The sequence below is a fragment of the Lepidochelys kempii genome, chromosome 15 (assembly GCF_965140285.1).
Source record: "Lepidochelys kempii isolate rLepKem1 chromosome 15, rLepKem1.hap1, whole genome shotgun sequence".
Taxonomy (NCBI): domain Eukaryota; kingdom Metazoa; phylum Chordata; order Testudines; family Cheloniidae; genus Lepidochelys; species Lepidochelys kempii.
In genome coordinates this window covers 13,989,381-14,015,608 of record NC_136394.1, presented here as the reverse complement: position 1 = coordinate 14,015,608, position 26,228 = coordinate 13,989,381, and the positions used below count along the sequence as shown (strand labels likewise).

General features: G+C 46.1%; 3 protein-coding genes across 5 annotated transcripts; 1 reads left to right on the top strand and 2 right to left on the bottom strand.

Moving 5' to 3' along the window:
- Window positions 1-253: 253 nt before the first annotated feature.
- LOC140898835 (uncharacterized) lies at window positions 254-9,292 on the bottom strand. The gene is made up of 7 exons (XM_073313319.2): window positions 9,174-9,292; window positions 8,480-8,647; window positions 6,610-6,972; window positions 4,947-4,997; window positions 2,300-2,389; window positions 1,165-1,316; window positions 254-458 (listed from the first exon to the last, which is right to left on the bottom strand). The coding sequence occupies exons 2-7, from the start codon at window positions 8,538-8,540 to the stop codon at window positions 339-341; spliced, it is 837 nt and encodes a 278-aa protein (XP_073169420.2). The 5' UTR covers window positions 8,541-8,647; window positions 9,174-9,292; the 3' UTR covers window positions 254-338.
- A 3,519-nt stretch (window positions 9,293-12,811) lies between these two features.
- Window positions 12,812-18,186, top strand: C15H22orf15 (chromosome 15 C22orf15 homolog). Its single transcript, XM_073312441.2, has 5 exons — window positions 12,812-13,043; window positions 14,779-14,865; window positions 15,638-15,763; window positions 16,216-16,290; window positions 16,947-18,186. Exons 1-5 carry the CDS (start codon window positions 12,812-12,814, stop codon window positions 17,114-17,116), a joined length of 690 nt encoding a protein of 229 aa, XP_073168542.1. The 3' UTR covers window positions 17,117-18,186.
- A 1,307-nt stretch (window positions 18,187-19,493) lies between these two features.
- Window positions 19,494-25,561, bottom strand: CHCHD10 (coiled-coil-helix-coiled-coil-helix domain containing 10). 3 transcript variants are annotated; one of them, XM_073312443.1, is made up of 4 exons: window positions 25,415-25,561; window positions 24,048-24,258; window positions 20,411-20,558; window positions 19,494-19,767 (listed from the first exon to the last, which is right to left on the bottom strand). In XM_073312443.1, the coding sequence occupies exons 1-4, from the start codon at window positions 25,459-25,461 to the stop codon at window positions 19,748-19,750; spliced, it is 426 nt and encodes a 141-aa protein (XP_073168544.1). In that variant the 5' UTR covers window positions 25,462-25,561; the 3' UTR covers window positions 19,494-19,747. The 3 variants fall into 3 exon arrangements, with proteins under 3 accessions (XP_073168544.1, XP_073168545.1, XP_073168543.1); XM_073312444.1 differs by having other exon boundaries at window positions 24,048-24,255; window positions 25,415-25,560; XM_073312442.2 differs by lacking the exon at window positions 25,415-25,561 and adding an exon at window positions 24,678-25,015.
- Between the last annotated feature and the right edge of the window lie 667 nt (window positions 25,562-26,228).

The window sequence follows — 26,228 nt, the reverse complement described above, 5'->3', positions numbered from 1 at the left end:
TTATGCAAAAGGTCTCTTTTAAGGTATCATTACAAAGCTTATCATCCCTGGGTGAGTGGCAGAGAGGAAGATGGCAGAGTTTGTTACAATACAATCAGAGACGGGGAGGGGAGAGAGGGACCTCAGACCCTTCTCACTGGGCCTCAACAACAAAGGCCAACTGGACATTTCATAGCAATATTATAGGGGCCTGAGGAATACTGTATCCACCTAAAGATCAGCTTCACCCAATCACACTACTTTCATCAGTACATTTATTACATGCCAGAGCCACACCACTGAAGAAAAGGGGTGTTTGCTGGAGACATTTGTGGTACACGAGACGGAGGTGAATACATTCACGATGCCTGAAGTACGGCATACACAGTGTCCGTCCCTGGGTCACTGGTCCCTGCTCTGGGCTTCTTCTTTGTCACTGGCTCGCCAGCATGAGAGCTGCCCGTTGGAGAGGACACCATCTGAAAACAAGCAGAACCCCAGATCAGCACAGGGAACAGTGACATTCACTGAGCTGTGATCCTCAGCTCAAGGCAGAAGAGGCTGAGATGAAGTGAATGAGGCAGCTCCATGTATCAGCCACAGTGAGAGCGGGGCCCGAATGCTGGGCTGCCCCATGGCCCCCACAACTGCAGCTGCTCTTCAGTGTCTGAGCTGCAATTGCAGCCGCAGTCTCTCCATGCCAGCTGCAGGGAATCCCGGGCCCCTGGATTCATGTAAAGATGAACCTGTGTCACTTTCCCCTGCCCTCCAAAAATAGGGCCTTCCAGGCTGGCCTGGCCGAGCCAGTTCAGAGATCTGTCTCATGGTGCATCATACTGGGTAGACACCCCCACGCGGCCACTCAGCCAGTGGATCCCCTGCTCAGTTCCTATGTGGGGCTTAGGAGGTGCAGAGGCTTTGCACAAGCCCTCTGCACTGGGGTGAATTTCACTCCGTGACCTAGGGCAAGTCAGCTTATGCCTCAGTTTACTCATCGGTAACTATAAGATAGGAACATCCACCTACCTCAAAATATACAGTGCGGTTTGTAAAGCACTTAAAAAGCCTCAGATGCTACAGAAGTACAAACAGTTACAGCTATCATCATTTACATTCGTTCTCCAAGTGACTCCGCTGGGACTGGAATGACATCTGAGCACTTTCGATACAGAGATCAGCACTTACACTGTACTCACTCCACTGCAGTTTTGAATAGATCATTTCATGGCCGACGGGCTGTGTAAAGGAGTCTCTCTGGGCAGGGGTAGGGGTGCTGCAAATGGGATCAGACATTTCCAGGGAAACTTCCGGTTTCTTGGCCTGGATTCGGCGCTTTACTAATATAAAATAGAGAAGGACACATGCATATTATGGAATGACTTGGAATGCAGGCATGAGGGGAAAGGCTGAATTCTACCTCAGTGTCTCTATTTATAGGCTGGGTTCTTGCTTTGTAGAGGCTTTCAATTTTTTTCTTCTGTTAATTTATTTTACATCAAAAGGGCCTGATCTAAAACCCCTTGCAATTAAAGGGAATCTTTCCACTGACTCCAGTTGGCCCTTGAGCAGGCTCTTGCAGCTGAGGGGCTAAACACTCACTCTGATCCATGCTTGCAACTCCCGTTAACATCACTGGAAATTCTGCCTGAAGTGTGGAAGCGTATCAGTGAGACCTTGAGCTGGAGATATAAAGAGTGTGGAGATTTGGTGACCATCCCTAGCTGTTAGGTATTAAAACAGGGGTGGCCAAATGGCAGCTCCCAAGCCACATGCAGCTCTTTTACAGGTAACGTCTGGCTCCCGGAGCCCACCAACCCATCCCTCGCCATTCTCCGCCTAACAGGCTGGTCGCGGGGAGCTCGGAGCTTCTGCCCTGGGATGGGGTGGTGGGACGTGGGGCAGAAGTCTCAAGCCGCAGCACTGTGCTGCAGGGCTGAAGCCCTGAGCCCCGGCTGGCTCTCAAGGTTATGAAGATTATCATATGCAGCTCAGAGGGTAAGTTTGGCCACCCCGTATTAGAACATGGCTGCTTTGCTCCTGCCCCAATCACACCCTGTCATAATTAAAAGGTTTCTTAACTTCTCATTCTTTGCTTTGAACTTAAAAAATGTTACAGACTTGTTAATAAAGAAGAGAAATAGCATGGAGCCATGTTTGAATTCAGGAAAGACATCCTGAACTGGTCATTTCCCAGAAGATTTGCTGTACCTCACTGAGACAACAACAGTAACTTAAAACAAACCATGGCTGCAAAGTGTATGATGATGCCTAAAGAGAGGCAGGGGAGATTGTTTGCACGTCTTTACTAGCAACTACTTACATGTAAAATACAAGCCCAAAGCAAGGAGGAACAGAAGTAGCCCAGCAGTCAGACTGGGGATCAGCAGAACATTCACTGGGTCTGCGGGGGCTATAAAGGAGAACAAACAATATTTGTGAAAAGTCAAAAAAAGAAAAGAAAACTGAATCCCTTCCATTTGCTCCTGTGCAAAGCCTCGGGCGATATTGCCCCTTCGATTAAGGATGAGAAAGGCGCTCAGGTACTATCGTATAAGAGACACTGAATAGACTAGTAAGACAACTCCAATAAACATGCAGGACTGCAGCAAGTCTCCCAGCCAAACCGTACTTAACATTCCTGATATTTCAAAGGCAAAACATAAGCCAAAAGCCCCTTACAAAAGTCCTTTTTCATACATGTTAAAAGAGGGAAAAGAAACCCCACAAACCCACTGCTGAAACTGTCCTTCACAGGACGCCTTGAAGTAGATACTTATCTTTTTTTGGCACTGTTTCAAGACTGAATAGAGCAAGTCCTAACCTCAGAACAATGTGATTTTCACTCCCTGTTCACATATTTACCAATACAATCAACTGTGAATCAGATTTACCTCCTCATAAATTCAACCTGCTACCTTCATAACTTCATCCCTTGTCCACAGATTTGTTACGCAGCAAATGCAGTGAGGATTGTCTCAGGACAATCTTTGTTAGTTGGTATCACACATTACTTCACTGTTACCTAAAGGCCTTGTAACACTAGCTCCATATCACGAGTAATCAGCAATACTAATCAGCCACCAATAAGTCACCTCACCAGCAGTAAACAGACTCAAATACACAACATATATAACAGACACACTTAGGTCAGTATCTGTGTGAACAGGTGGTGTGTGTTTGTGGTTTTGTGGATGCTTTAAGTTTTTCCGTTGATTGATCCCCAGCTCTTTTTCTTGATAGCAATCACTGGACTTGCAAAACCCAACATTGCTGCACTTCAAAGGGTTTCTTTTTTCAGCCAGGCACCATAAGCAATGCTATTATACAGCCATGCTGCAAATGGTCTCTGTGTGAATACTGCAAAGCTTTGAGAAGCATTTCCGGTCGGGCTAAAGGCGCTGGCCAGGCAGTCTGTGTGGACAGGAACTCCATGCTGTTTCTTTGCTAAAATGCAGATTCTTTTTGCCCCTGCCCCCTTTCCTGCCAAAACATAGCCACTTAGCAAGCAATGGCCCATCAGCCTTGTTTACACCTGGCTGAGGCATCAGCTTACTCTTTTGTTTCCCTTCCTGCTGATGACTCCATTTATAGCTTAAATGCAAATTAGGCAGAGCACACATTCCTTGGTTTGAGGACAGACCTGTTTGCTAGCTTCTGTTTGGGCAGGGCTGTGATTTGGAACATGTGTTAACACCACCATACAGGGGCATCTTACAATGTCACAGTGTTGCCACACATATTTTACCAGGACAAAGTTGACCAGACAATTATGAGTTTTCAAATGATACCTTACAAGACATATCTTCTACAAAGATTATTTCAATAGTGGGTGGGAGGTGGACACAGGGGTACGTTCTATCACAGAGAGTGACTGGTTTCTTGGGACTGAGTGTAACCTGAATATGTTGTGATTTTTGGTGGAAGCATGGGCATAGTTTTGGAGGGCAAGGAGGGGCGTTGCCCCCGCCCCTCCAAACTGCAAGCCTTGGACAGTTGTTGAGTTTCCCCCATACACACACATGTGGCCCCATTGGCCTGACCGGAGCTGCCCCCTCAAATATAGAAGTCAAACTATGCCTATGGGTGTAAGTGACAATTTATCATATAATCCAGCTTGCCTGGGTGGCAAGATAACTGGAGAGTCTGAGTCTTAGACTCTTAAGGGGACAGACAATGACTCCCTGGTAAGACGGTTACAGTGATCTAGGAGTTCTCATTTGTTACTCATTTGGTGAAATCTAATTATAGAACATACCACCAGTATGGGGTGTCTGCCCTGCTTTTGACAGTTAGCCCAGAGGTAGGCACTCACGATCGTGAGCTGTCATGAGCCACTCCAGACAGCGTGACAACGATCACTGTCCCTACTTCTTCAGACACACAACTGAGTGTCTGTATTTTAAAAGTGCCCTGATGTGTTTCTAAAATATCCAAAGAGGGTAAAGAGCAAAGGTTTTGCTAATATGTAAAAAACAAGAAAATCCTTTGCAGTTTTCTTGTGCAAGGAATCGGAATTCTGAATTCTCAATTGTTTGATACAATCCAGTTCCCGATGCATTAAAGTATGAACATTCAGCCAAAACAATTAGTTTAATATAAAAATATGCTTAAAGAACAAGGGAAAAGAGAGGGAGAAATAAGATGAACATCTTACAACAATCCACAGGAAATGAAATGTTGTAGGGATACTGCTAATGCTGTAATTTTTGTTGTAGTCAGTAGTCACTTGGAAATTAATATTAAAACATGCATTAAGTTCAGGAACTGTCATTGAGTTTTACTGGGGTTTAGGTGCCTAACCCTGTTCAGCGCCTTTGAAAATCCAACCCTAAATACTGACTTATTATAACAGTGTTTATTTATAAATCCATACACGCCTTAATGATTATAAAAGAATCTTTGCATTACAGTGAATTAATACAGTTAATTAATTCAATGCATTAAATTAACAGCACATCATTACTTACATTTAAGAGATGGTGTTTTATTTGTGGAAGAAAAATGTTTACCTCTTGTCCCTGAATCATATGTCAGGAAAAAGACAGACAGAGATGCAAGGTCAATAAATTTTACAATGCATAAGGCAGAAATTACGTTTTTAAGGTTAATTCCCACGATTAAGAACTGGGGAATTTACAGATAGGGCCAAATCGTTCTCACCTTACTCATCCAGATAATGCCTGATCCAAAACCCATTGAAATCAATTGGAGTCTTTGGATCAGATCAATGATCCCTTTGAAAAGCCGGGAAAGTATTAAGAGTAAATAAACTCTGTTCAAAATACTGATGGCTCCTTCTCAAATGTAAAAAACCATCATATTTCTGAAACAACTGACAGTGGGCCATGTACAACAAAAGGAGTGCGGTAATTTATTTAAAACCTAGGATATATTAAATATATTTGATGATGATGATGACTGTACCCATCCTGAATTAATAGATCTAACAAACTAGATTCCAGAAAATAGATCTTGTTCCAGCTATTAAAAAAGTCCAATATTAGAAAAATCAGCAGATTTCTATAGACCATTTGTTTTTAGACTAATATAGATCTTCTGTTATAAAAGCAACTTTAAATTCCATAACTCTGAACTACGTTTTTATTTTTTCAATTTGATTACTGTTTTATAATGGCAGGTTTCAGAGTAGCAGCCATGTTAGTCTGTATCCACAAAAAGAAAAGGAGGACTTGTGGCACCTTAGAGACTAACCAATTTGCCACAAGTACTCCTTTTATTTTATAACTGTCCATTAAAATAGTCTAAGATATTATTTAAATAACAAAGATCAGGAACACTTTTTTTCAAATAAGTTTTTTTATTATGAAAATATTCCATAAATATATTTAGATTTAGCACAGCTAAATTAGCAGGACATTTTGGAAAACAGAGTACGGTTCTGTATAATGGTATAGGGGAGACAATACTCTGTCTCATAAATTCAAGGAAGGAAATACAGTAGGTATAATAACTAGAATTTATAGTATACTTTTTGTCTTAGGGATGGAAAGTATCTACTAGAAAGTCTACCATTGCTATAAAATATGGCAAATTTGCCTTTTTGGTCAAAATTTGCTAATTCATTTGCAGAAAATATACACAAAAAGCCATGTACATATATGATTTTTTTTTGTAAGCAAACTGCAAATTTTTCTCACCCATTCCTCAACTATACAGGTTATTATGGAGCCATCTCACACTATAAAATATATATGTATTTTAAATCAAACCAGTGTAAGCTCAAAACTTGTCTTGGAGCACATTAAGCTCAGGGGTTCCAGATAGTCCATGCATGGTGTGACATATTTAAGAGAATTACAACCAATGTACAATTTCCCAGCACTAGAGATGGTGACATGTAAGTGACATGACTGGTTTGATAAATAAGCTAATGTTCCGTGTAATGTTCAACTAAAGTGATGCAATGGAAATATTGACAAGAAAATTGCTATAGTTGAAATATAATTGCATGGTCATATGTTGAAGAAGCTTTTAAACAATTCATAAACATGCTTGCATCATAAGTCTTATTTCATAGGAAGCAAGAGAGCTAAGATTTCTCATGCACACGCAGCAGAGTGTCCAATAGAGAGAAAGAAACAGGAGAGAGAGAAAAAGAGAGACACTCACCCGTGACAATGAGATGAGTCCCGTTTGTTCTTGATTTAACAGGGAGTGGCACTATGATCACTTCACAGTAATACAGGCCACTGTCATTCACCCGCACCTCGGGGATGAAGAGAGAGCTGGTATTCTTTTCAAAGTCTAATTGACCCCTAAAATGGCCTTCAGTGATTGAGACCGGGACACTGGTATTGGGACGAGTCATCCTAAAGGACAGGATCCTCTTGGACACATTTTTATGGGTCATCTCATACTTCCAGATTATCTCGTAGAATGGATTGCCAACAGCAGGGGATCCATCAAAGGAACACTCAAAGGAGATGGGTTCCCCTTCAGTTACCGAGATCACTGGAGGGTTTTCCCTAGAACCTAAAACAGAAAAGTGTAGTTAAAAGCAGGCGTCTCAGCAAACTCTGGACCTTGCTGTTTTGTAGGGAATGACATCAGCTAGTTCAACCTACTTCCATTTTATTTGCTGTTAGTTTTTGTGTGTGTGTTAATTTACCGCTGGTGAAAGGTGCCAGACTGACTACCTTGGAGAATTAATTTCTCTGTTTAGCCACAGATCAGACACAACATAGACAAGTCTCCAGTGTTACAAGCTTCTATCACATTGTCCAACAATATGCCTCATTGCTGACCTTGACTTTAATCCCTGTGGAGTCCTTGGGGGTGCATCATTGTTACATTTCTGTTACTGTGTATGATGTGACGGGGTTTTGTGTTTTTCTGAGTTAATTGTACAATCAGATACTATTGGTAACACCACCTCCATCTGATGCTCTGTGTGCCTTCTGTTCAATAAAGTAATCTTATTTAGATTGAACATAACTTTATAGGATAGGCAATATAAGTGCCCTAGGCTTTCATTCATCTCAGGGGAACTATCAAGGATTTTACAAATGTTCTTTCTTAAATTTTTGGATATCAATAAAGTCTAGTTTGATACACAATAATGCCCCCAATTTTTAACCTGTTCCCCCAAATATTTAATGCTACTTAGATAATATTTCCTTATCAATTATATTACTCAATTTACTTTTGTTATAAATGCCAAGAACTAATTATTTAATCTCATCATTCTAGAGAGCCCAAAGGAAAACATGACGGGGGAAAAAAACCTAATTAAATTCAATTAAATTGTTTCTTTGTATATAGGAAAAGGGATTTTTTTCCATTTCAAAGCAACTGGGTCCCATCTACTTTCCATGTTAATGCTCCAATTTAGACTGCAATCATGAGTTATATTTGAATACTAAAGCATAATTACATATACATTGCAATATATATTTTTTCATTTGAACACAGTTCAGAAGAAAACTACACCTGCTATTCATCACAAAAGCATTTTTATTCACTCATTTTTCCATCTATATAAAAGCAGGTACTCTTTTTGGTGAATATCTCATTGCTAATCTGGATTCAGCACAGTTTGTATGTCAAGTTCCATAAAAAACAAAATCCAAAAAGAATAATTCTCCTTTGATGCACCAGAAATAATGTAATTCAAACAACGTATAAAGATTGTCAGCAAGAAAACACAGCCCTAATTAACAGAGCTAGACGTGGTCCACAAAATTCAATTCAAACCCAGATTTCAAGCCCTTTAGAGATCTGGAGGTGTGTGGATCTGGGGTTTGGTTTAGCTCATTAGAGGAATGGGCCAGATCCATGTTTGGATTCTGAGTTTCTCCAAGTTCTGGGCAGTTCTGATCTGGGTTTAGGGTTCAGGCTCATCTTTAATATTTCATCTTTCCATTTTCCACTGTAAGCTACCCCAACCCCAGTACTGCAGGTTTACATCTGGCTCTTCCACTGAGCAAACTTCCCAAATGCCCAAAGCAGGAGAATACCCAAGTGGTGCAACTCTGCTTACCTAGGGAAACGAACACTTCCTGCAAGAAGGAAAGCACTAACACAGAAACGAGAAGAGCCATGCTTATCCCATGTCCTCTTGTCTCTCTCTATCTCCAAAGGCTCATGTTGCTCGTAGAGTCTGCAGGCACCATTAATTGACAGTAGAGGCTGCAACCTGGGCGTGCGTCTGAGTAGGAAAGAGAAAAAAAATATCTCACCTTACTCAGGGACGTAGTCTGCAGTGTGCATATGACGAAACAGTGTGATAAGTAACCCTAATAATAACCCTGCTCTGCCCCCACGGCCTTGCAGTGAAGACAGCCCAAAGCACATGCTTCAGAGGAGACATGTCCCACATCAATGCAACCCCAGCACATTGACCTTTTCAAGAAATAACAACAGGGGAGAGTGGATAATGGAAAGAAGATGATCAGAGAAATTAATTGCCAAACTGAAATGACCTGGATGGAAATTTCCTTGTGCTGCTTCTCCTGGAGGAGGAGAACTCCCAGTTCCCTGACGGGACCCCATATTAAAAATGACATTTTGGGCTGGAGAGTTTCCTTCCCCCTCACACTTTGACTCCCAACTCTTCCTCGCCTCACAATCCCTTATCACCACTGTCCATAATGTTCAACTTTTACACTGTCCCATCTCACCCAGCAGCCTCACCCTCACTGCCTCCCTTGGCCTCCAAACCCGGATCAGCTCACCCTCACAAACACGGTCCATCCATCAGGCCTTCCTAGGCAGCGAGTGTTGGAGTTCTGCTCTGGAGCTAGAGGGCTGGCAGCCCTTGTCCTAGGTAGCAGGCGATATTCTTATCACACTTCAAGCTGAAAGCCCCTATTTTGAATGTGAAAATCTTGTGTTAATAATATTATGAAGTTTGCGGTGTTGTTGTAGCTGTGTTGGGCCCAGGATACAAGAGAGACAAAGTGGGTGAGGAAATATCTTTTACTGGACCAACTTCTATTGGTAAAAGAAACAACTTTCGAGCTAAACAAAACTTTGTGTAGCTCAAAAGCTTGTCTCCTTCAGCAACAAAAGATGGTCCAGTAAAAGCTATTACCTCACCCACCTTGTCTCTCCAACATTATGAGGAACCTCTACCGTAAATGAAAGTGATGCAGAAGGTAGAGGGAGGAGAGTCTGATGGACTGAAAAGAGGGGAAGAAAGTGGGTGACCATTACTGGATCACCTCAGGGCAGCAGGATGGTGAAGATAAGGCCAGTATAGGCAAGTGCAGCTGCGGTGGCAGTGTCCATCAGTGAACCAGGCTGCACTGACTGAGTGTGTAGGGTTGGATGGAGATGAGGGGTCGTGGATGGCAGTGAGTTTAACGGGCACAGAGCAGCCATTCCTGAATGAGCTGAAGGGGGTGAAGGAGGAGGGGGGACTAGGGATGAAGCAGTCAATTCACAGAAGAGGAGGAGAATCAATGTTAAATAATGAATTCATTACTTAGAGAGAGAATTAAAAATGGCAGTTAAATCAGTTAATGAATCAGTTCGATAATTAATCATCAGGTAGACAATTAAAGCTGCCGAATAAGCGTGACGGGCCAACTAGCAGGTTTGGGTGGGCAATAGGGAAGGTGGCCAGATGGGCGGCAGGCAGTGCTGCAGGAGGGTCCGTGGCCAGTTACCAAGGAGCAGTTCAGCCAGCTGAGGGGAGACATCAGCAGCAGTCTCTGGAAGTAGAAAAGGCTGCAGAGGTCTCTTTCCCAGCACTGCTGGTAAGAGGGGCTGGACTCCCCAGGGCAGGGGACAGGCCAGAGAGGTGACAGCCATGCAAGTAGACAAATGGCTAGAATTCGAGCATGACGTTGGCACAAGCAGCCCTGCTCTTACCAAAAGTGCCATGTGGTCTTTAATACACTGGTGCTCAGAGCCTCGATTTGACATTTCATCTGAAATACAGCACCTGTCCCAGCTCAGTGTTTACTGACGCCACACTGGGACCTTGCATTCAGTGCTGACTGACTGGGACCCATGTCACCTTTTGAGTCCCCGACTCCGCTTCCTTGAAGCCTCTTGAGTTTCCCTTGGGGAGCAGGGCTTAATTTGTAATGAAAGAGGTGCCGGGGCACCAGCAATTAGGTGCCGGGGCTCCAGGAATTTTTTTACATTCATAACTGATGCAGCAAGCCCAGAGGTGCCGGGGCTATGAACTGTCCAGCCCAGAGGTGCCGGGGCTATGAACTGCCAAGCCTAGAGGTGCCGGGGCTGAGGCCTGGCAAGTCCTGGCACAAATTAAGCACTGCTTGGGGGTCTCCAAACCAAGGACTGACCCTGCCGACTGGCTCACAGCACACGGTGCAATGTCTGCGAGTTGTGTGTTTCACCATAAACAAATACCCCCCTCAAGTGGCGGCTCAGTGGTATTTACATCTTTGCATCTGGAAGGAAACCACTGAGATCAGTGAAAGTAGCGTGATCTCTGAAATAGTAACATAGAGGTTGGCGTGCTAGTTGTTGGGAATGGGTCTGTTTTATGGGGAGGGGTGAACTGGGTGTTAATGTTGAGGCTGACGTCAGAGTTGTTGAGGTACCCTTAGCTGGTGATTTCCTTAGCTGTAATGTTTGAGGTTGGGCTTGTTCTCTGGATGACTTCAATGACCCCTCTTCTCTTAAATTTTGCTTAGCAACCGTAACCATCAACCAACCAGATCCTTTGTTTCTGGATAATATCATGAGCTCCGTAGCTCTGTGGTATCGGCCCGGACGTGGGTCTAACCCATGCTGCTCCTGTGTTGTAAACATGCCACCCACCACAGTGAGGCCTGGGACTCCCCTAAGAGGCTTCTGGGCAGATTAGATCAGCTCTGCCCCCCTCTACCCAGCTCAAGCTGAGGATGAGAGAGTTTAGCCATAACATGAGGGTTTGCATCCGATTTCCCAAGACACACCAATCCTCCCCCCGCCTCTCCACCTCCACACCCCCCCCACACACACACACCCTCAGCCCATATAAGGCAACCTTGCCAGCTACACACGGGTCTATAGCCATGAATATACAGGAGAGGCTGTGTGGAGATGACGCCACTAAAAGGCCCCAAGGGACCAAAATATAAATACCTCACTCTTTGCCTGGCAACCATCGCCATGGGGACAGTTTGCAGCCTCAAGTGTTGCATTTCGGGTTATATCCCCGCTCAGAGGTCTTCCGGTGCTTTGTGTTGCCATGGGAACAGTCCCAAAGCCAGGACGAGGCATTGGGCCCCTTGCTGGGAGAGGAAGAGCCCGCCACTGTAAATAAATGGATTGATTGAAGTAGGAAAGTCCTGAAGGGGAGTCAGCATGAACCAGAATACCATTCAAACTGGCATTCCCAAGTGCCTCCATGCCAATCCCAGCTCTCCCACTGACTCACTGAGTGGCCTGGGCCGTGAGTCTCAGTCCCTCTTCTGTAAAATGGGGATAAATGAGGCTTTGCCCACGGTGGTCGTGAAGCAACATGCATTCCCTGCTGTTTGTAAATGGCTCAGAAGAGGCACTGTGCTGGCTAAGCACTAGGAATGATCACCATTCAAATGGAGGGAAGGAGGGCTTTGAACCACAAAGCGCAGCAACGGCTAGAAATGCAGCCCTGTGATCGTCTTGCTTTGCCAGCTTTCCCCATGCCCATTGTATCGAACATGCTCTGTTTACAATACAGTTATCCCCATGGTACAGATGGGGAGACTGAGGTACAGAGTGACTTGCCCAAGTCACCCAGCAGAAGAGCTGGGAATAGAACCCCCCGCTGCTGTGTCCCTGTTCAGCGCTCTATCTCCTGGACCGCACAGCCCCTCTGGCCAAGCCCGGCCTGGCTGCCAGGCCAGACGCTCAGCCCTGTCTCTGGAGACACAGCGATCGCTATTACTCTGCCCGTTCTCAGCACCAGCAATGGAGACTGCGGAGTCAGGACTGGGCTGGGGATTCGTTGATGCAGCAGACAGCCGAGACCGGAGGTGCCACTTCTGCGGTTAGCCTGGATCTGCAGTGCTGACGGCTTTCAGTGGTGGTTGGTTCAGCTGAGCTGGAAAACATGCAGGCAGAACACTGCGCAGCACCGGGGTTGCTGAGGCCCTGAAAACAGATGGGCAAGGAATCCTCTGAATCCAAAGCAGAGGCCCCGGGATTGTTATTCGGTACTGATGATGAGACAGTGGCATCAAGATGGTCTGGAGCCATACAATGCCCTGATGGGCTGGGCAGCCCTCCCGGATGCTTCTGCCTGCTTCAGCACAGCCCCTGCCCCGGCCCCTGTCAGAGCTTCGCTGAGGAGCTTTGGAATTGGCAGGAGTTATTTCCCCGTTGCTGGGAAATCTGGTTGTTGAAACCAATAAGAGCATTAACAAGGGAAATGCTCACCCCTCCCCCAGGCTCTTGGCGGGCTAATTATGCCAGCCTTAATAACAGCCTTTTGTCACCAAGGCTGCCTGCAAGTCTGCCCCAAAACACAAGGCAGTCGGAACACCATCAGCAAAGTCCTCTGGCTCGGGGGAGAGGGACAGCAGTCTCGAGGAAGGGGGCTGCTGAGGAGGTTTGGGCCCAGCAGAGTGGAAGCACTATGTTCATTACAGTGAGATATGGAGGTAAGTGGGGGAAGCTCAGACTTTGCACCCAGCTTCTCCAAATCAGCTGGTTTCTCTGATCACGAAACCTGACAGCATACTTTGTGTTCCTCTTCCGGCCACCATTCAGTGGTCCTATCCGTTTGCTTTAAGTCAGTGGCCTGGGCAAGTGTATTGGGGAGACTGTGTTGTCTAGTGGCTAGGGAATAGATCAGGGAGTCAGGAGACCACTGACTCACTGTGTGAGTTCCCTGTGATTCAGTTTCCCCATCTGTAAAACCATGTATTTCACCTCCTTTGTAAAGAACTTTGAGATTGAGGGATAAAAAAACTTAAATCAGAGCTAAGCGTTATCTGGTATTATTTGCAGACAGACCTCAGACCATTAAGGGTGACTTTACTCCATCTTTCTAAGGGAAGTTAGTCACTGCAGACTTTTACTGTTCTGTGGTTTCAGGGCCATACAGCGAAATGAAGCAATTTGACAACAGACACCAGATGAAAACCAAGTTCCCGTGTTTTCCAGCTGCCCCTGCTCCACAGAGGGGTTTGTGCTTCTCTGAAGTGCAGCTCCTGCATCCTCAGCAAAGTGACTGTGCAGAAATGTCATCTCTGCTCCGTGTGTCTGCAGAGTCATCGCCAATCACATCAGTGACAATAGCTTTTATATTCATTTGTTCTCCTGAGTGCCTTAGCCATATCCCCTTCCTGCCCAGTCTCACCCGCCTGCTGGGTGACGCTGGCAGCTTAGGTCCCTTGGCAAAACAGGGACTGGGGGCAGCTTGTATCACTGCAGACCAACTCCCGGCTCACTTGCTCCAAGTGGACTTGCTTTGACCCAGGGCCCACGGCCTGGGCACCAGCAGCAGAGTGAAGATAGCCCACTGACTGACGGGCTGTTTAGCTGCAGAAATGGGTCCCCTGAGAACATGATAGTTTGTTGATTTGCTTTGTAGAGTGCAACCTATTGAGTGCTCTTAAAATGAAGGGTTGACAGCTCAGGCGAGGCCCAGCAATAGCGTGAGCGGGCACCGTGCAGGCCTTACCCAAACTCAGCTAATGGCCCTCAGTCGCGACCTGCAATCTCTGCTATTCAAGCTCTGAGCCCTCCAACATTTCTTCTAAAGCACTGCAGTCCTGACCTGCAGATCCCCCTGCTAGCCTACCTCTGGACCCCTGTCCCCAGTCTGTTACTGCACCTCCATACTGACCTGCACCACCCCTTGCTGTTCATGTGCTGGGCCTCTCTAATCTCGCTCAATTAACAAGTTTTTGAGGCAAATATCCACTGGTGACTAAGCTGAGACTCCCAAACTCAAGTCACGTGTGACATTCGTGGGTTTGCAGAGGGGAAAGCGAAGGGCCCGATCACACCCTAAGTTCCCTATTTCTTCTATTTTATGAGACCAAGTTTAAAAAACCAAACTGAACCCACAAGCATCTTATGAAGCAGTGAGACATATTCCTAAACCACCAGAATACTCTGGATGCCTCCTGGTCCGGTTTGATTGTGGTTCTAAGGACAAGGGAAGGAGGAGCACAGGTCTGTAGCACCCCAGGTCTGGCTATGACACATCCCCTTCTGCAGTAAAACTTACCCTCCCTTTTCTGTCTGCCACATTCGCTGACGTGAGCAGATAACGTCTGTCTCGTCACTGCACTTGAACCACCCACTGCAGCTCATTGGGTTATGCAGCTCCTAAACTTGGGGAAAATCTGTCTCCTCCTCTGCTGATTCCCTTTCCCTGCTTCACAGCTGACTGCCAAGAGATTGTGAACGTGCACTGCCGGGTCCTGACCCTCACCGCGCACCTGAAGAAGAAATGCCAATGTCGGCCAGAAGGTACCATGTCTCCATCCCCCTCTTAATGAGTGAAGGCCACCTGCCTGGGGGACAGACACAGGTGCTCTTAAAGTATCAGACATGATGAGGGAGCTGGTGGAAAGGTGAAAAATGGGTCAAACTGGGATTAAGGGGGTGAGACTGAATTGCAAAAAGGATGGGGGTAGAGCAGATGACGTATTTCGCTCTCTCTTGTCTCATAAAGGGTCATAAAGTTTGTGATCAGTGTAACATACTAAAAATAATACACTGGAAAATACATTCATAGAACCCCATGGGATCCCAAAGTCCTTTATTAAGCAACAGGCAAACTGCAATGGTTTGCTAGGTGTTTCAATGACCTAAAAATATTGATGTTACAAAATGTGGGGGCATAACCGCTGTGTACCAGAGCAGGCAAGTGAATTTCATGTCTCTGTAACCAGGTCACTTGTCAGGGTGGAGTCTCTCACTGGCTGTGCCAAATGGGAGTAGCTCCATACCTGTCATGGACAGGTGAAGAGGAAGCGGAGGGCTGCACTGGACACTCAGGAAAGTTAATCCACTCAGGAAAATTAATCCTAATGAACTAAAACTGTGAATTTAAACTGGATTAGTTAAACTGCACTAGGTGGTTGTGTGGACACTCTTATTCAGAATTAAAGTGACCTTAATTTGGTTTAATTTAAGTCACTTTCCTGAGGGACCCTGTGTAGTTAAGCCTACTCTAACTCTGTATGAATTGTAGAGCTGGGGGTACATAGGAACTTCTTAATCCAAACTCTCTCTCCAGATTGCATTGATCTCCTAGATGAATTGGGGACCCTGATAAACCTGAGCGAAGTGGAAAATCCTGCATCTGAGCTGGCCAGTAAATACCTCGAGGAGAGGCAGCGCTACATCCTCCTCAGAGTCATTCGTAAGTGACTTGCCAAGACTCTGCAGGCTGAGAATGCTGCCGGGCTCCCTCCAGAGCAACGTACCCCATTATAGGGAAGGATCCCCACTCCTTCCTTCTATGGGATTTCGTTTGTTCTACACAAAGATACATGAACAAAGTTAGTGGGATATTCATCCCACTATGTAGAAATGAAGAGCGCAAAGGTACAAGCGAACAAAGGAAATGCTCAGTGTTCATTGCAAATGGACACCGCAAAATAGTGTATTGGTGTAGGTAGGTGGAGAGATAGAAACCACGCAGCAATTGTATCGTGACAAACTCCCAACACCATGTGTCATGCTAGTGTGAAACAATTACTTCTTCTTGAAGTGACTTAGCAGAACTACACAAGCTAAAGCAGGTCTTATGGCCCAGTAAATTTTTCCAGGATATGAAATGAAGGAGCATGGTTCTACTAATTCTGTTGGCAGGAGGAGAAGGCTCGGAATCAACCTACTATGAATCCCTACTGGAGAACCTGGGAAAACACCACCCTGAGCTGGCAGGTGAGAGCTGGGGTCCCACTGCATCAAATCCCCATAGGGAGACCAGTGACATAGATGTATAACATCAGACATTGTCATTCAAATCCCTGCCATGTGCACCATCATTAGCCCCTGCATTTCATAGTCCCTTTTGCAGAATTTGGCCTGAGGTTGGTTTGAGACTTTTTCCAGAACTGACTTGGCCAAAAGTTGTTGTTGCTCTGGCTAAAGGAACAAAAGATCCCAGGAACAGGGGTGAAAAAAAGGAACAAAATTAGCAAAGCCAAAATGTGTATGTTTAGCTTAAGCCAGGAAGTATTTCCCATCCTTACTACATGCAGCTTTCCATCTTCAGTGTTTTGCAAACATTGTCTTACTAATCCTCATTACATCCAGGGGTGGTGGGTAACATACCAACCCCATTTCGTGCATGGGACAACAGAGGCAGAGGGATGAAGTGTTTTACATTAGGATAAAGAGGGACAGATGGTCAGAGCAGGGATTAGAAAGCACAGGAGTTCCTTGTCTCCTAATCCTGGGCTCAGGCCACTAGACTCCATCACTCTTTCTATTGCCATATTAAAAAAGGAAGGAATCAGTTAGCTGGCAAAATCCCTGGTTTAGTAGACAGGAGCCTAGCAAGAAACTAACAGCTGGTTTCTGGGTTTGCTTCCCAGAGCGGCTGCAGAAGTTATCAGCACACCCTCAGCTGAAGGACAACACGAGGAGGAGTTCCATGCAGAGAAAGTTTCGCCCACTGAAGGAACCACCCCAAGGCTCCCCAGCAAAATTCAGAAGCACACAGCAGAGTAAGAAAGGCTCTGTTCCCTCCAGCAGGCCCACCTAGATAGGGTATCATCCATTGTGGGAACAAGGCCTCCAGCTGTTTGGAAGCATCTCTGAGGGACCCTTCACAGGGTGAAAGACAGCCAGCCAGGTGGAGTCAAACTGTAGGGCAGGATGCAAGATGACACTGCTTTACAAGCAGCATCCTTATCACAGCCAGACTGAGCCATAATCAGAGACCTCCCCCTCGAACCTTTTTAAATGGAAGGCTAGCTAGGCTTATGCCACCCTCTGAACCAGAGTTTAGACCTGTCAGGGATAACAGACTAAAACGTAGTAAAGACTTTACTTTTGGTACTAGCAACTCTGACACACAGCAAGCAGGTCTCTTCTGTGAGAAGGTGCCACAGCTGTAGTCACAACCCAACACAAGCCACAGTTAGGTGTTACCATTGTATACTTCATTTGGAACTAACAACCCCTATTAGAAATAGGGGAACTTTGTGATGTGTCAGTGTTCTCAAGCCTACTTGCTGCAAACCATTTCTCCAGTACTGTAAACTCCCCTGCCCTCCCCAGGCTAAGGGCAACTGGTACATGTATACTAAAAAAAGTAATCTATTGACATTAGTGAGAGGCAAATGTGGATTACTTTATTCCTGTTACCACCACGCTAGATATGGGACAGCAAAGTGGATTGTATTCTGTCTGCTTCATCAAAAGCAGAATTTACATTCCAATGGGAGGCTCTTTATGACTGATCACACATAATCCAGAAAAGACTCAGCTTGACTTTCATTTGCAGGTTGAGGTGTAGGGTTGGCCATCAAAGAGAAAAATATAGTCTTGGAAACTGAGCAAGTCTGATATGGAATCCTTGCAAGGCACCCAGCCAGGAATCCCCTGGTGCCTCTTTCACAGTAACTGCTCTGCAAGCGGCCTTTGTGAAAGCCCAGTTCCAACATCTCCTGTCCCCATCAGGAACAGCTTCACCTTGTACAGTGGGGTTTTTTTTTTTGTGTTTGTTTTTTTAAACACTGATTAGAGAGAGTGCCTCATGGAGGAATATTTTTATGAACCAGACTAGAATGTAATTCATCAAATACTAAATACATAGAATAAAACAATGGTTTAAAGGATTGTGGGAAATGCAGTTTTGTTCAGCAGGGAACTGGTCTCTTTCACACATGCATTAGTAAATGTGCAAACCCTGATCCAATTTTGATCTCATTTTCAGTATGTATGTTTGGAGTAGCTTTGAACTCCTTAGTTATTCCAGATTTATAGTGGTGTTCCCAAGATCAGAATCTCACTCTTTATTCACAAAGCAGCAAGACTTTAAAACGTCCTTTGTGCCTAGATTTTCCTTGGCACACAGCACATGGCAGTCTGACTGCAAGCCACACATAGTTCAGGAGACACTAACCACTGCCAAAAGTTCAGGTCATGAAGTTTTGGTGGAGGACAGGCTTTCATTGCAAGACTGGGGTATATCCACTATTTTGTTATTTTTTTAAGAGGAGAAATACTCTTTCCTGTTTAGCAGAACTGGAAAGTTGCAACAGAACTGCACCAGCATAGACTATTACCGGCTACTTACAAATCCATACAAGGAACGAGATTCAGACAATACTGTCCAGTGTTCAACAGCAGCTAGAGAGCAATGACAACTAAAATAACCAAGAGAGTTAAGAGATTTTATCCATCTGCAAAGAAAATCCCAATATTAGTATGCAAAGCATTCTTTTCCTGGTCACACGGCAGCTACATTCCTTCCAGCTGAAGCCTGATGACTGTTAGCAGTGTCAGTTTCGACTGTGGAAAGGTAACCCAAGTTGCTTCACAGCCAATAAAACTGAAAGTGTTAGCTTTTTGCAGAGCCAGATCTGAGTGGAGTGTCGAACACATTTCAGTTACTGACTAGCTGTACCTGATTGTTAGAGGAGGCCTTGCAGCTCCTAGTGCAATGTTAAAGCTGCATGCGGCACCAGTGAATTTAACCTGATGCTAATCACCTTCAGCATACTACTTAACCCACTAAGCCAAAACAAGATCAGCCAGCAGCGTTCTTAGTCATGCAACTGACCAGGTCACATTTTTCTTCCCACACCTCTGTCCCCATCATGTCCATGAGCGGAGAGGATTTTGAGATTTATAAAAATACCAGTCAATGAAGCACTTGCAGGGTAGTGCTCTTAGAGATTCTCTCTGCTCTGGCCTTCCGAGCAGACAAAAATAGTACAGCAGTGGTCGTATACATGTCCTGTGAGAGGAAATCCAGCCCTGGCCTTGTTTGGTTTGGTTTTGCCGAGTCATCCAGCTACATGGATTTTAATGATTCTGCTCCCCTTGTTTGGGGAAGAGGGGAAGAAAACACATTCAGAGATTAGAATGACATCCTACAGTTTCATCTACAATAAGAAACAACAAACTATTAATAGATTAAAATAAACCATCTCCTTTTATTACATATTTCACTGTAACAAATCAAACAAGATCTGGAGTCTAAAAGCCCCATCAAATTCCAACCATCGTTCTTTCCTGGCAATTCTAGAAGTGTGTTAGCTCTAAGTGGTTCTTTCTGCTGGTTGGACTATCGTTCCCTTCAACTGGTTACTTTGGTCACTAGCTGTCCCTTCCAGTCTTGTCTGTACTCCAGGCTCTAGTTTCCCTGTGTTAGTGCTGAATTTCTTCACAAGAGGGAGGAGACACCTACAATAGGAGAGGATGGAGAAGCTCAAGTTCAACATTAGGCAGAAGGGACCCACATATGTCAAATGCCTGACTGAGGCGAACTCCCCATGATTAGCCAGAACATGCAAACAGGAGTACCAGTTCAACCAAGCACACAAGGGGGTTTTGTCTACTCATCACTTAATTTACTTAGTATGTTGCTCCAGGAGAAGGAAACCCTTCTCCTCTGGCAAACGAAGAGATAGGGAACTGGCTGGCAGTGTTCTGGGAAAGGAGTAGGCTCCCCAAAGGAGCACCCAACCCCTAAAAAAGGGATCTCCAAACCCACTATTTGGACCACCATTTTCATTCTGCTAAGACATGGACCAAAGGTGTCCCTCTTCCCCTTTTCATGATTCCTGGGCATCTTTATGGAGAGGACTACACTACTGAAATGGCAGAGACATGAGACTTTGAAGTCACTTCAAAGAGAAGGACAGCAACCTCTTCCACATTTAGGGGGTTTTGTTTCCTTAGGAGGAACTATTAACAAACTGCTGTTCAAAAGCTCAGAGCCCTACCAGACTAAGCCACACTACTCTTTCAAACATTAGCTTGTCAGTCCCAGATTTGACAGCTTCCCATGTCTGCACCCTGCAGTGAAACCAAGCAAAAAACTCACCATTATTATATTTGCACTGCTTCAGTGCCTCGTTGAAACCCTCACACAAGGTCAAGTCACTCTGATTGGTAGCACAGTCCAAGAACTGCTTCATCTCATAGTGGCAAGGTCCATACTGCGGCTGCTGGTACGCAGGCTGCCTGGGCTCCTACAGACATCCCAAGAAGAAGAAAAACATCCCAGTTTAGGGAGACAAGCTCTGTATTCGTCTTCTGTCCCAATGATCTATCCTGACTAGATTTTCCTGTTTACCTGCCAGTCACGGCAAATGTGTGACTAAGCTGAGCTCACGTCCCATCACCTTGCATGGTTTTCAAAATAAATTACAGTCCTAAATTCAGTGCATAACCAAATAGCCAGAAGCGAGGGCCATAACTGAAAAATAAAAGCCTTTCCTAGACACCAATATTCTCACATGAGCAAAAGGAGCAGTCCAAATGAAAGGTTAGAATAGCATTTTCCCCCATGCAGAGCAGTAATGGAAACTTCCTTTATGCTGTTCAAGTTGTTCGGATGTATACACTTAGGAGGAGGACTATGTTGTGATAATTCAGCCTACAAATTTGCCCTAATTGTGAGCTCAGCTGTGAGAAGCGAGTGAAATTTCATCATGTCACAACAAATGTTGACTGGAAAAGGTGCAAAAATAGGGTGACCAGACGTTCCGATTTTATAGGGACCGTCCCGATTTTTGGGTCTTTTTCTTATATAAGCTCCTATTACTTCCCACCCGCTGTCCCGATTTTTCACATTTGCTGTCTGGTCACCCTATGCAACAAGGACAGACTGAACTAGTCCAAACAAAAAAAGGCCTACAACTATCATTCAAGGACTGTGTTAAGATCATGACTAGTAAGAAGAAAAATGCACCAAAACTCGTGTCAGATATTAGGCCTAACTGGTTGACAAAATAACTTGGGGATAGGCTATTCCACCCATTACTCCCTTTCAGGGTCCTCAAAGAAAGATACTTTGGGGAGGAAAAATTAGCTACTGGAGTGAGCTTCACCATCAGGGCTGGTACCCCTACCATCTCCTGAGACTCCAGGCCTCATCATCCTGATACGGAGAGATGCTCTGACCAGACCAGGCCAGAGAGTGGGACCCAGATGACATCACCTCTGGTTGAATACCAATCATCATCTGGGATAGGAAACTTCGCCTCTGGACCACCACCACTTGGTACTCTTTTCCTTCCCTACCTTATCTCTCTCTTTTCTCCCCTTCTGTCTAATAAACAGCTGGCTCATCTGGTCAGGACTGCATATTTTGCAACAATGCTATAAGCCAGTAACCAGAAAGAGGCAGCTAAAAGTAATACCCCAAGCAGCCCAATGCCCGTACAAGTTTGCCAGGTCTCAGAGTGCTGACAGAACCACGTGCTGTGCCTGTGTTTTTCCAGCATTGAGGATGCAAATGAGAGTCAAAACTAGAGACAAAAGTGCTATTGTCTCTTTGCTGTTCTTCTCCCCCCCCTCGTCTTCATCTCGTTTTGTCTCAAAGGAAGCAGGATTAGACTTAAACAGCAGCAACAGCTCCAACCCATCTCAACTAACATTCTCTTCTCCCCAAAACCGACAGTTTTGATACATTCTAAGACTGTCAGACAAGAGGGGAGGGGAGTTCCTTCTAAAAACTCTCTCCAGCTAAAGGGGAAAAGAAGGCCTTAAAACTTTACATTTCAAATGCTGCAATGGTCTTTCATTCTTTTCTGTATCTTTGAATAAAAAAGTTAAAGGATTTTTAATGGTGCATTTGCCATGGTACTAAGCAGGCTGAGGTCTCTGTATGCCAAACCCCAGATCTTGTTTAAAACGGTTTACTGTTGGGCAGTGACTGAGTTAGGTTACCACCTTTGACTCGTTGGGCCCATACATTCCATGTAAATTACTAGACCAGCGACCAACGTTCAGCCAAACAATCTACAGCTTCAAACGCCAACCACATTTTATGTTGAGTTCCAGGGGGTTCCTGTGCTGACACTTTGTTCCTGCAGGACAGATGGAATTTGGAGGCTTCTGGACTTGAACCGGCTATGTAGACTGCACGACTAGACACCAAGGCAGGGACTCTTATCTGTTTTCCCAGTGCCTAGGACAACTGGACCACAATCCCCAATACTCTGGTGCTACCACAACAGAAATACAGACTGCCTTATGTCCCATTTAAAGACACTCTAGAGAGGGCAGTGATGAGAAGCAGGGAGGCAGAATGCTGAGGAAGGCAACATCTCCATCAGTCTATACTGGGAGCCTTTTAGGAAGCAGCTCCACATCCAACAACTAACCTTGACTACAAGAGTCCAGACATCATCACAGAATATCAGAGTTGCAAGGGACCTCAGGAGGTCATCTAGTCCAACCCCCTGCTCAAAGCAGGACCAATCCCCAATTTTTTTTGCCCAAGATCCCTAAATGGCCCCCTCAAGGATTGAACTCACAATCCTGGGTTTCGCAGCCTTCGCAGAAAAAGCCTTTCTAAAGGAGATTCCAGGGTTTCTTGTACGGGCCACAGACTGCCTTACCAGCACCTAGAGATCTAGCTAATCCTTGGGTCAGGCTCAGTTTTATGTAACAGTCATGCCACAGGTTTCACTTTCCTAATAATTTCTACTTTTAGATGTCCCACATCTCTCCAAGGGGGCAGGTGGATCCCAACACTGCTTCCGGGCAGAAAGGAAACAAGACCTGCTGCTCTGCATCTCCACATGCTCTTTATGGACCTCATTAATCTCCAACAGCCTGGTAAAACTGGTCAGGATTAGTCTCACTTTACACAGAGAAAGTGAGGCAGAGCAATTCAGCAACTCCAGTGCCAAAGAGTAACCATTATCAGGGGCAGGATTAGAACTAGCGAGTTTCTGCCTTCCAGTCCCAAGTTTAGACTCAGGACCACTTCAAACAAATGGGGGCCCAGAAAAGTCATCTAATTGCCCCTCCTTTTAAGCAGCAAGGCCCAAGGCTAGTGTGCTCTGCCCCAACTGGCTAGAAGGTTAATCTCACAAGTGCAGGGCTGGAGACCAAAAAACAAGTCTGGTACTTTGTGAGTTTGGAATGACAGTTTATGTAAAAGGTTGTGGAAGTTTCCTATTAAACATGAAAAAGGGTGGACATGTTTTGTGCCCCAATCAGGACCAGCATCAGCTTCTCCAGCTAGGAGAGACAAAGGCAGGTTAATGTCAATGATTTATTTTATAATGATTTAGTTTAATCAAACTCCTAAAGCCAAGGCAGGCTTTCAGAAATTAAGTTCAACTAGTTTCAAAATATCTATACCCACTGATTTTTGATAAAAATGAGTTTTTACTGTGTAATAAAGGCATCTTATTAAGTTTAAAGCCAAACTGACCCGCAAAGTTCAATAAATCAATGTTCCAAATCCAGAGAGATAATACATACGTGGCTGTTTTCTCTACAGACTAGCATCACGTTCTGTTCTCGTCTCCACTTAAATCACAGGTTTAGCCTGACCAAACTAGTTCTAAGCACAAACACGCCCCTACACACAAGGCACCTCAGAGTAATAGTGGGGCTTAAAGTGGACATTGTTTGTGTTTTCTTGGATAACCAGCCCTGCTTCCTGGACTCCATGAACCTCTGAAGAATAGTTTCTTGATGAAACCATGGAGCTGCATTACCTGGATAGCACTGGCTGGTTTCGCTGGCTCAGTGCTGCTACCACCACTGAATGCCCCAGTAAGAGCACTGCCAACCACATGGCCCACCGCAGATCCAACGGCAACCCCGGCAGCAGTGGTAGCCATCTGGGCCATCAGGCCAGGCTGCTGGGGCTGACCTGGGGCTGCAACAGCTGAAGGTGGAGGATGAGCATGAGCTGGGGCTGCACTGCTGAGTACAAGGGAAATGAACAAAGAGAGGAGAAAGAAAGATTTTAAGTGAAATTTGTAAAGGAAGGAGCTTACACTAGATAACTACAATAGGAATCACATACCCCAGCAGCTTGCCTGCTCGTGGTCCCACCCAGGTATATTCCAAGGGTGGGAAAGAGGGAGAATACAACGTGTGGTATTTTTCTGAGATGGATTTGCAGCAAGTGAAAGAAAAGGGACCCCAGCTGCTTAGTTTTCACAGAGGTCAACTCAATAGCTTTGTGGTTACAAATCTGGCACTGCCATCCCAGAAACAGGGTTTTATTTACTTCCTGCCACACTTCTGTGTGCACAAACTCAGGAATTCACTCCCCCTTCTAAACATACACCTACTGCCAGTCAAATGCGTCAAGATGACACTACCATGGCTAAAGTCACCTTGAAATGCCCATCCCTCTCAACCAGCCAAGGACACTGGTAGGAATGCAGCTGGCATCGTACTTTCGCAACTGGTTAGTAACCAGTTGCAGAGCAGGGTCAGGATCCCAGAGGGCGAGGCTTGTCTTTCCAGCAAGAGGAGGAGGTACAGCGTGTATAGCTGGTGTGACTGTGGGGAGGAGCATGTGGACAGGCAGGCCGAAGGGGACCCACAGACCCCCCGCCCCCCACAGCTGACTTGAGGAGTCACTCCAGGTGAAGCCCTCCTTGGGGTGATCGCCAGGGCAAGGGACAGCCCAGGCTGGAAACCAGGGCACCGCTAGCCCATTAAGGGGCAGGGATTAGTACGTTACCAGTCTGGGGAGATTCGCCACGAAGCGTCCCTCAGATCGTGGGCGAAGGGCTCATGCTAACCCAGCTGTCCGGCCTTGTGTTGCGCGGTGAGGCTCAGAGCCCCTTTCCCAGGCCCGAGGAAGAGCTCTGGGTCTGACCGACAGAAGCCGGGCCGATGCCCGAGGCCACCTCAACCCAGCCTGTCGCGCTGGAGAGAGGCACGGCTCAAGCACAGGGCACGCGAGGAGCCGGAGCCGGAGCCAGCCCCAGGCTTGGGGCGCGGGGGCTGGGCTGCAGCCCACGCGCGCTCCGGAGCGGGAGCGGGGCCGGGGACTCACGCGGACTCTCACTGTCCCGGGCAGCCCCCGGAGCTCGGGACCCTGCACCCGCCCCACCGCCCCCACCTGGCTGCAGCCGGCCGGGCCGCCGCGCTCCTGCTCCCCCTGGGCATCCTGGGGCCGCCGCCTCCGTCCCGAGTCTCCTTGAGCGCGGGTGCTGCGCAGCCGGTTTAAAGGGCGAGCGAGGGAACCCACGTGGCCAGGCTCTGCCGCTTGGCTACTACTGGGCATGCGCCCCGAGACTCGCGCATGCTCCGTGACAGCACGTGAAGCCTCTGCCCTCATTAGGTCTGCCGTCACTTTGCTCTCTGCGCAGGCGCCCTCCTTCCACGTGGGCCTAGGCCAGAAACTGGCTGTCCCAGAGCCATACATTTGACCTTCAGCTGCTTTCCAGAGAGTGCTGGTGGGAGCCAGGCAGGGACGGGCCTTGTGGTCAGTGCAGGATAATGCTCAATGAAGGCGCCTTGGCCTAAGGCTCCAATGCCACTGGGAAGAGTCATTCCCACCAGATTGGTCTGTGTGTCCATGAGCTCTCAACCCTGCCGCTGCATAGCGTCATCCTTGCCCGCCTTCCTGGCTTTCTGGTTAATGGGGGGGGAGGGGATCCTGCAAAATCGTTTTTGAGGTAACTTGAGGTCACGAGTGGAAAAGGCTGAAAACCATTGGTCTGTCCTGTCCCTGCATTTGTAAAGCACCCACCATGGTATATATATGAAGAGACGTAGATGAGTGATACAGAGCGCTCCTTGGTATATTTCTCTCATGGCCTGCGGCTGCATGGCTTGGGCCGTGAGCCCATCACACCCCAGCAATTAAGCAGAGTTGGTTCTAGTGGCTTCTTGGACAGGGCACCTCCAAGGGGTGCCCAGTGATAGCGATT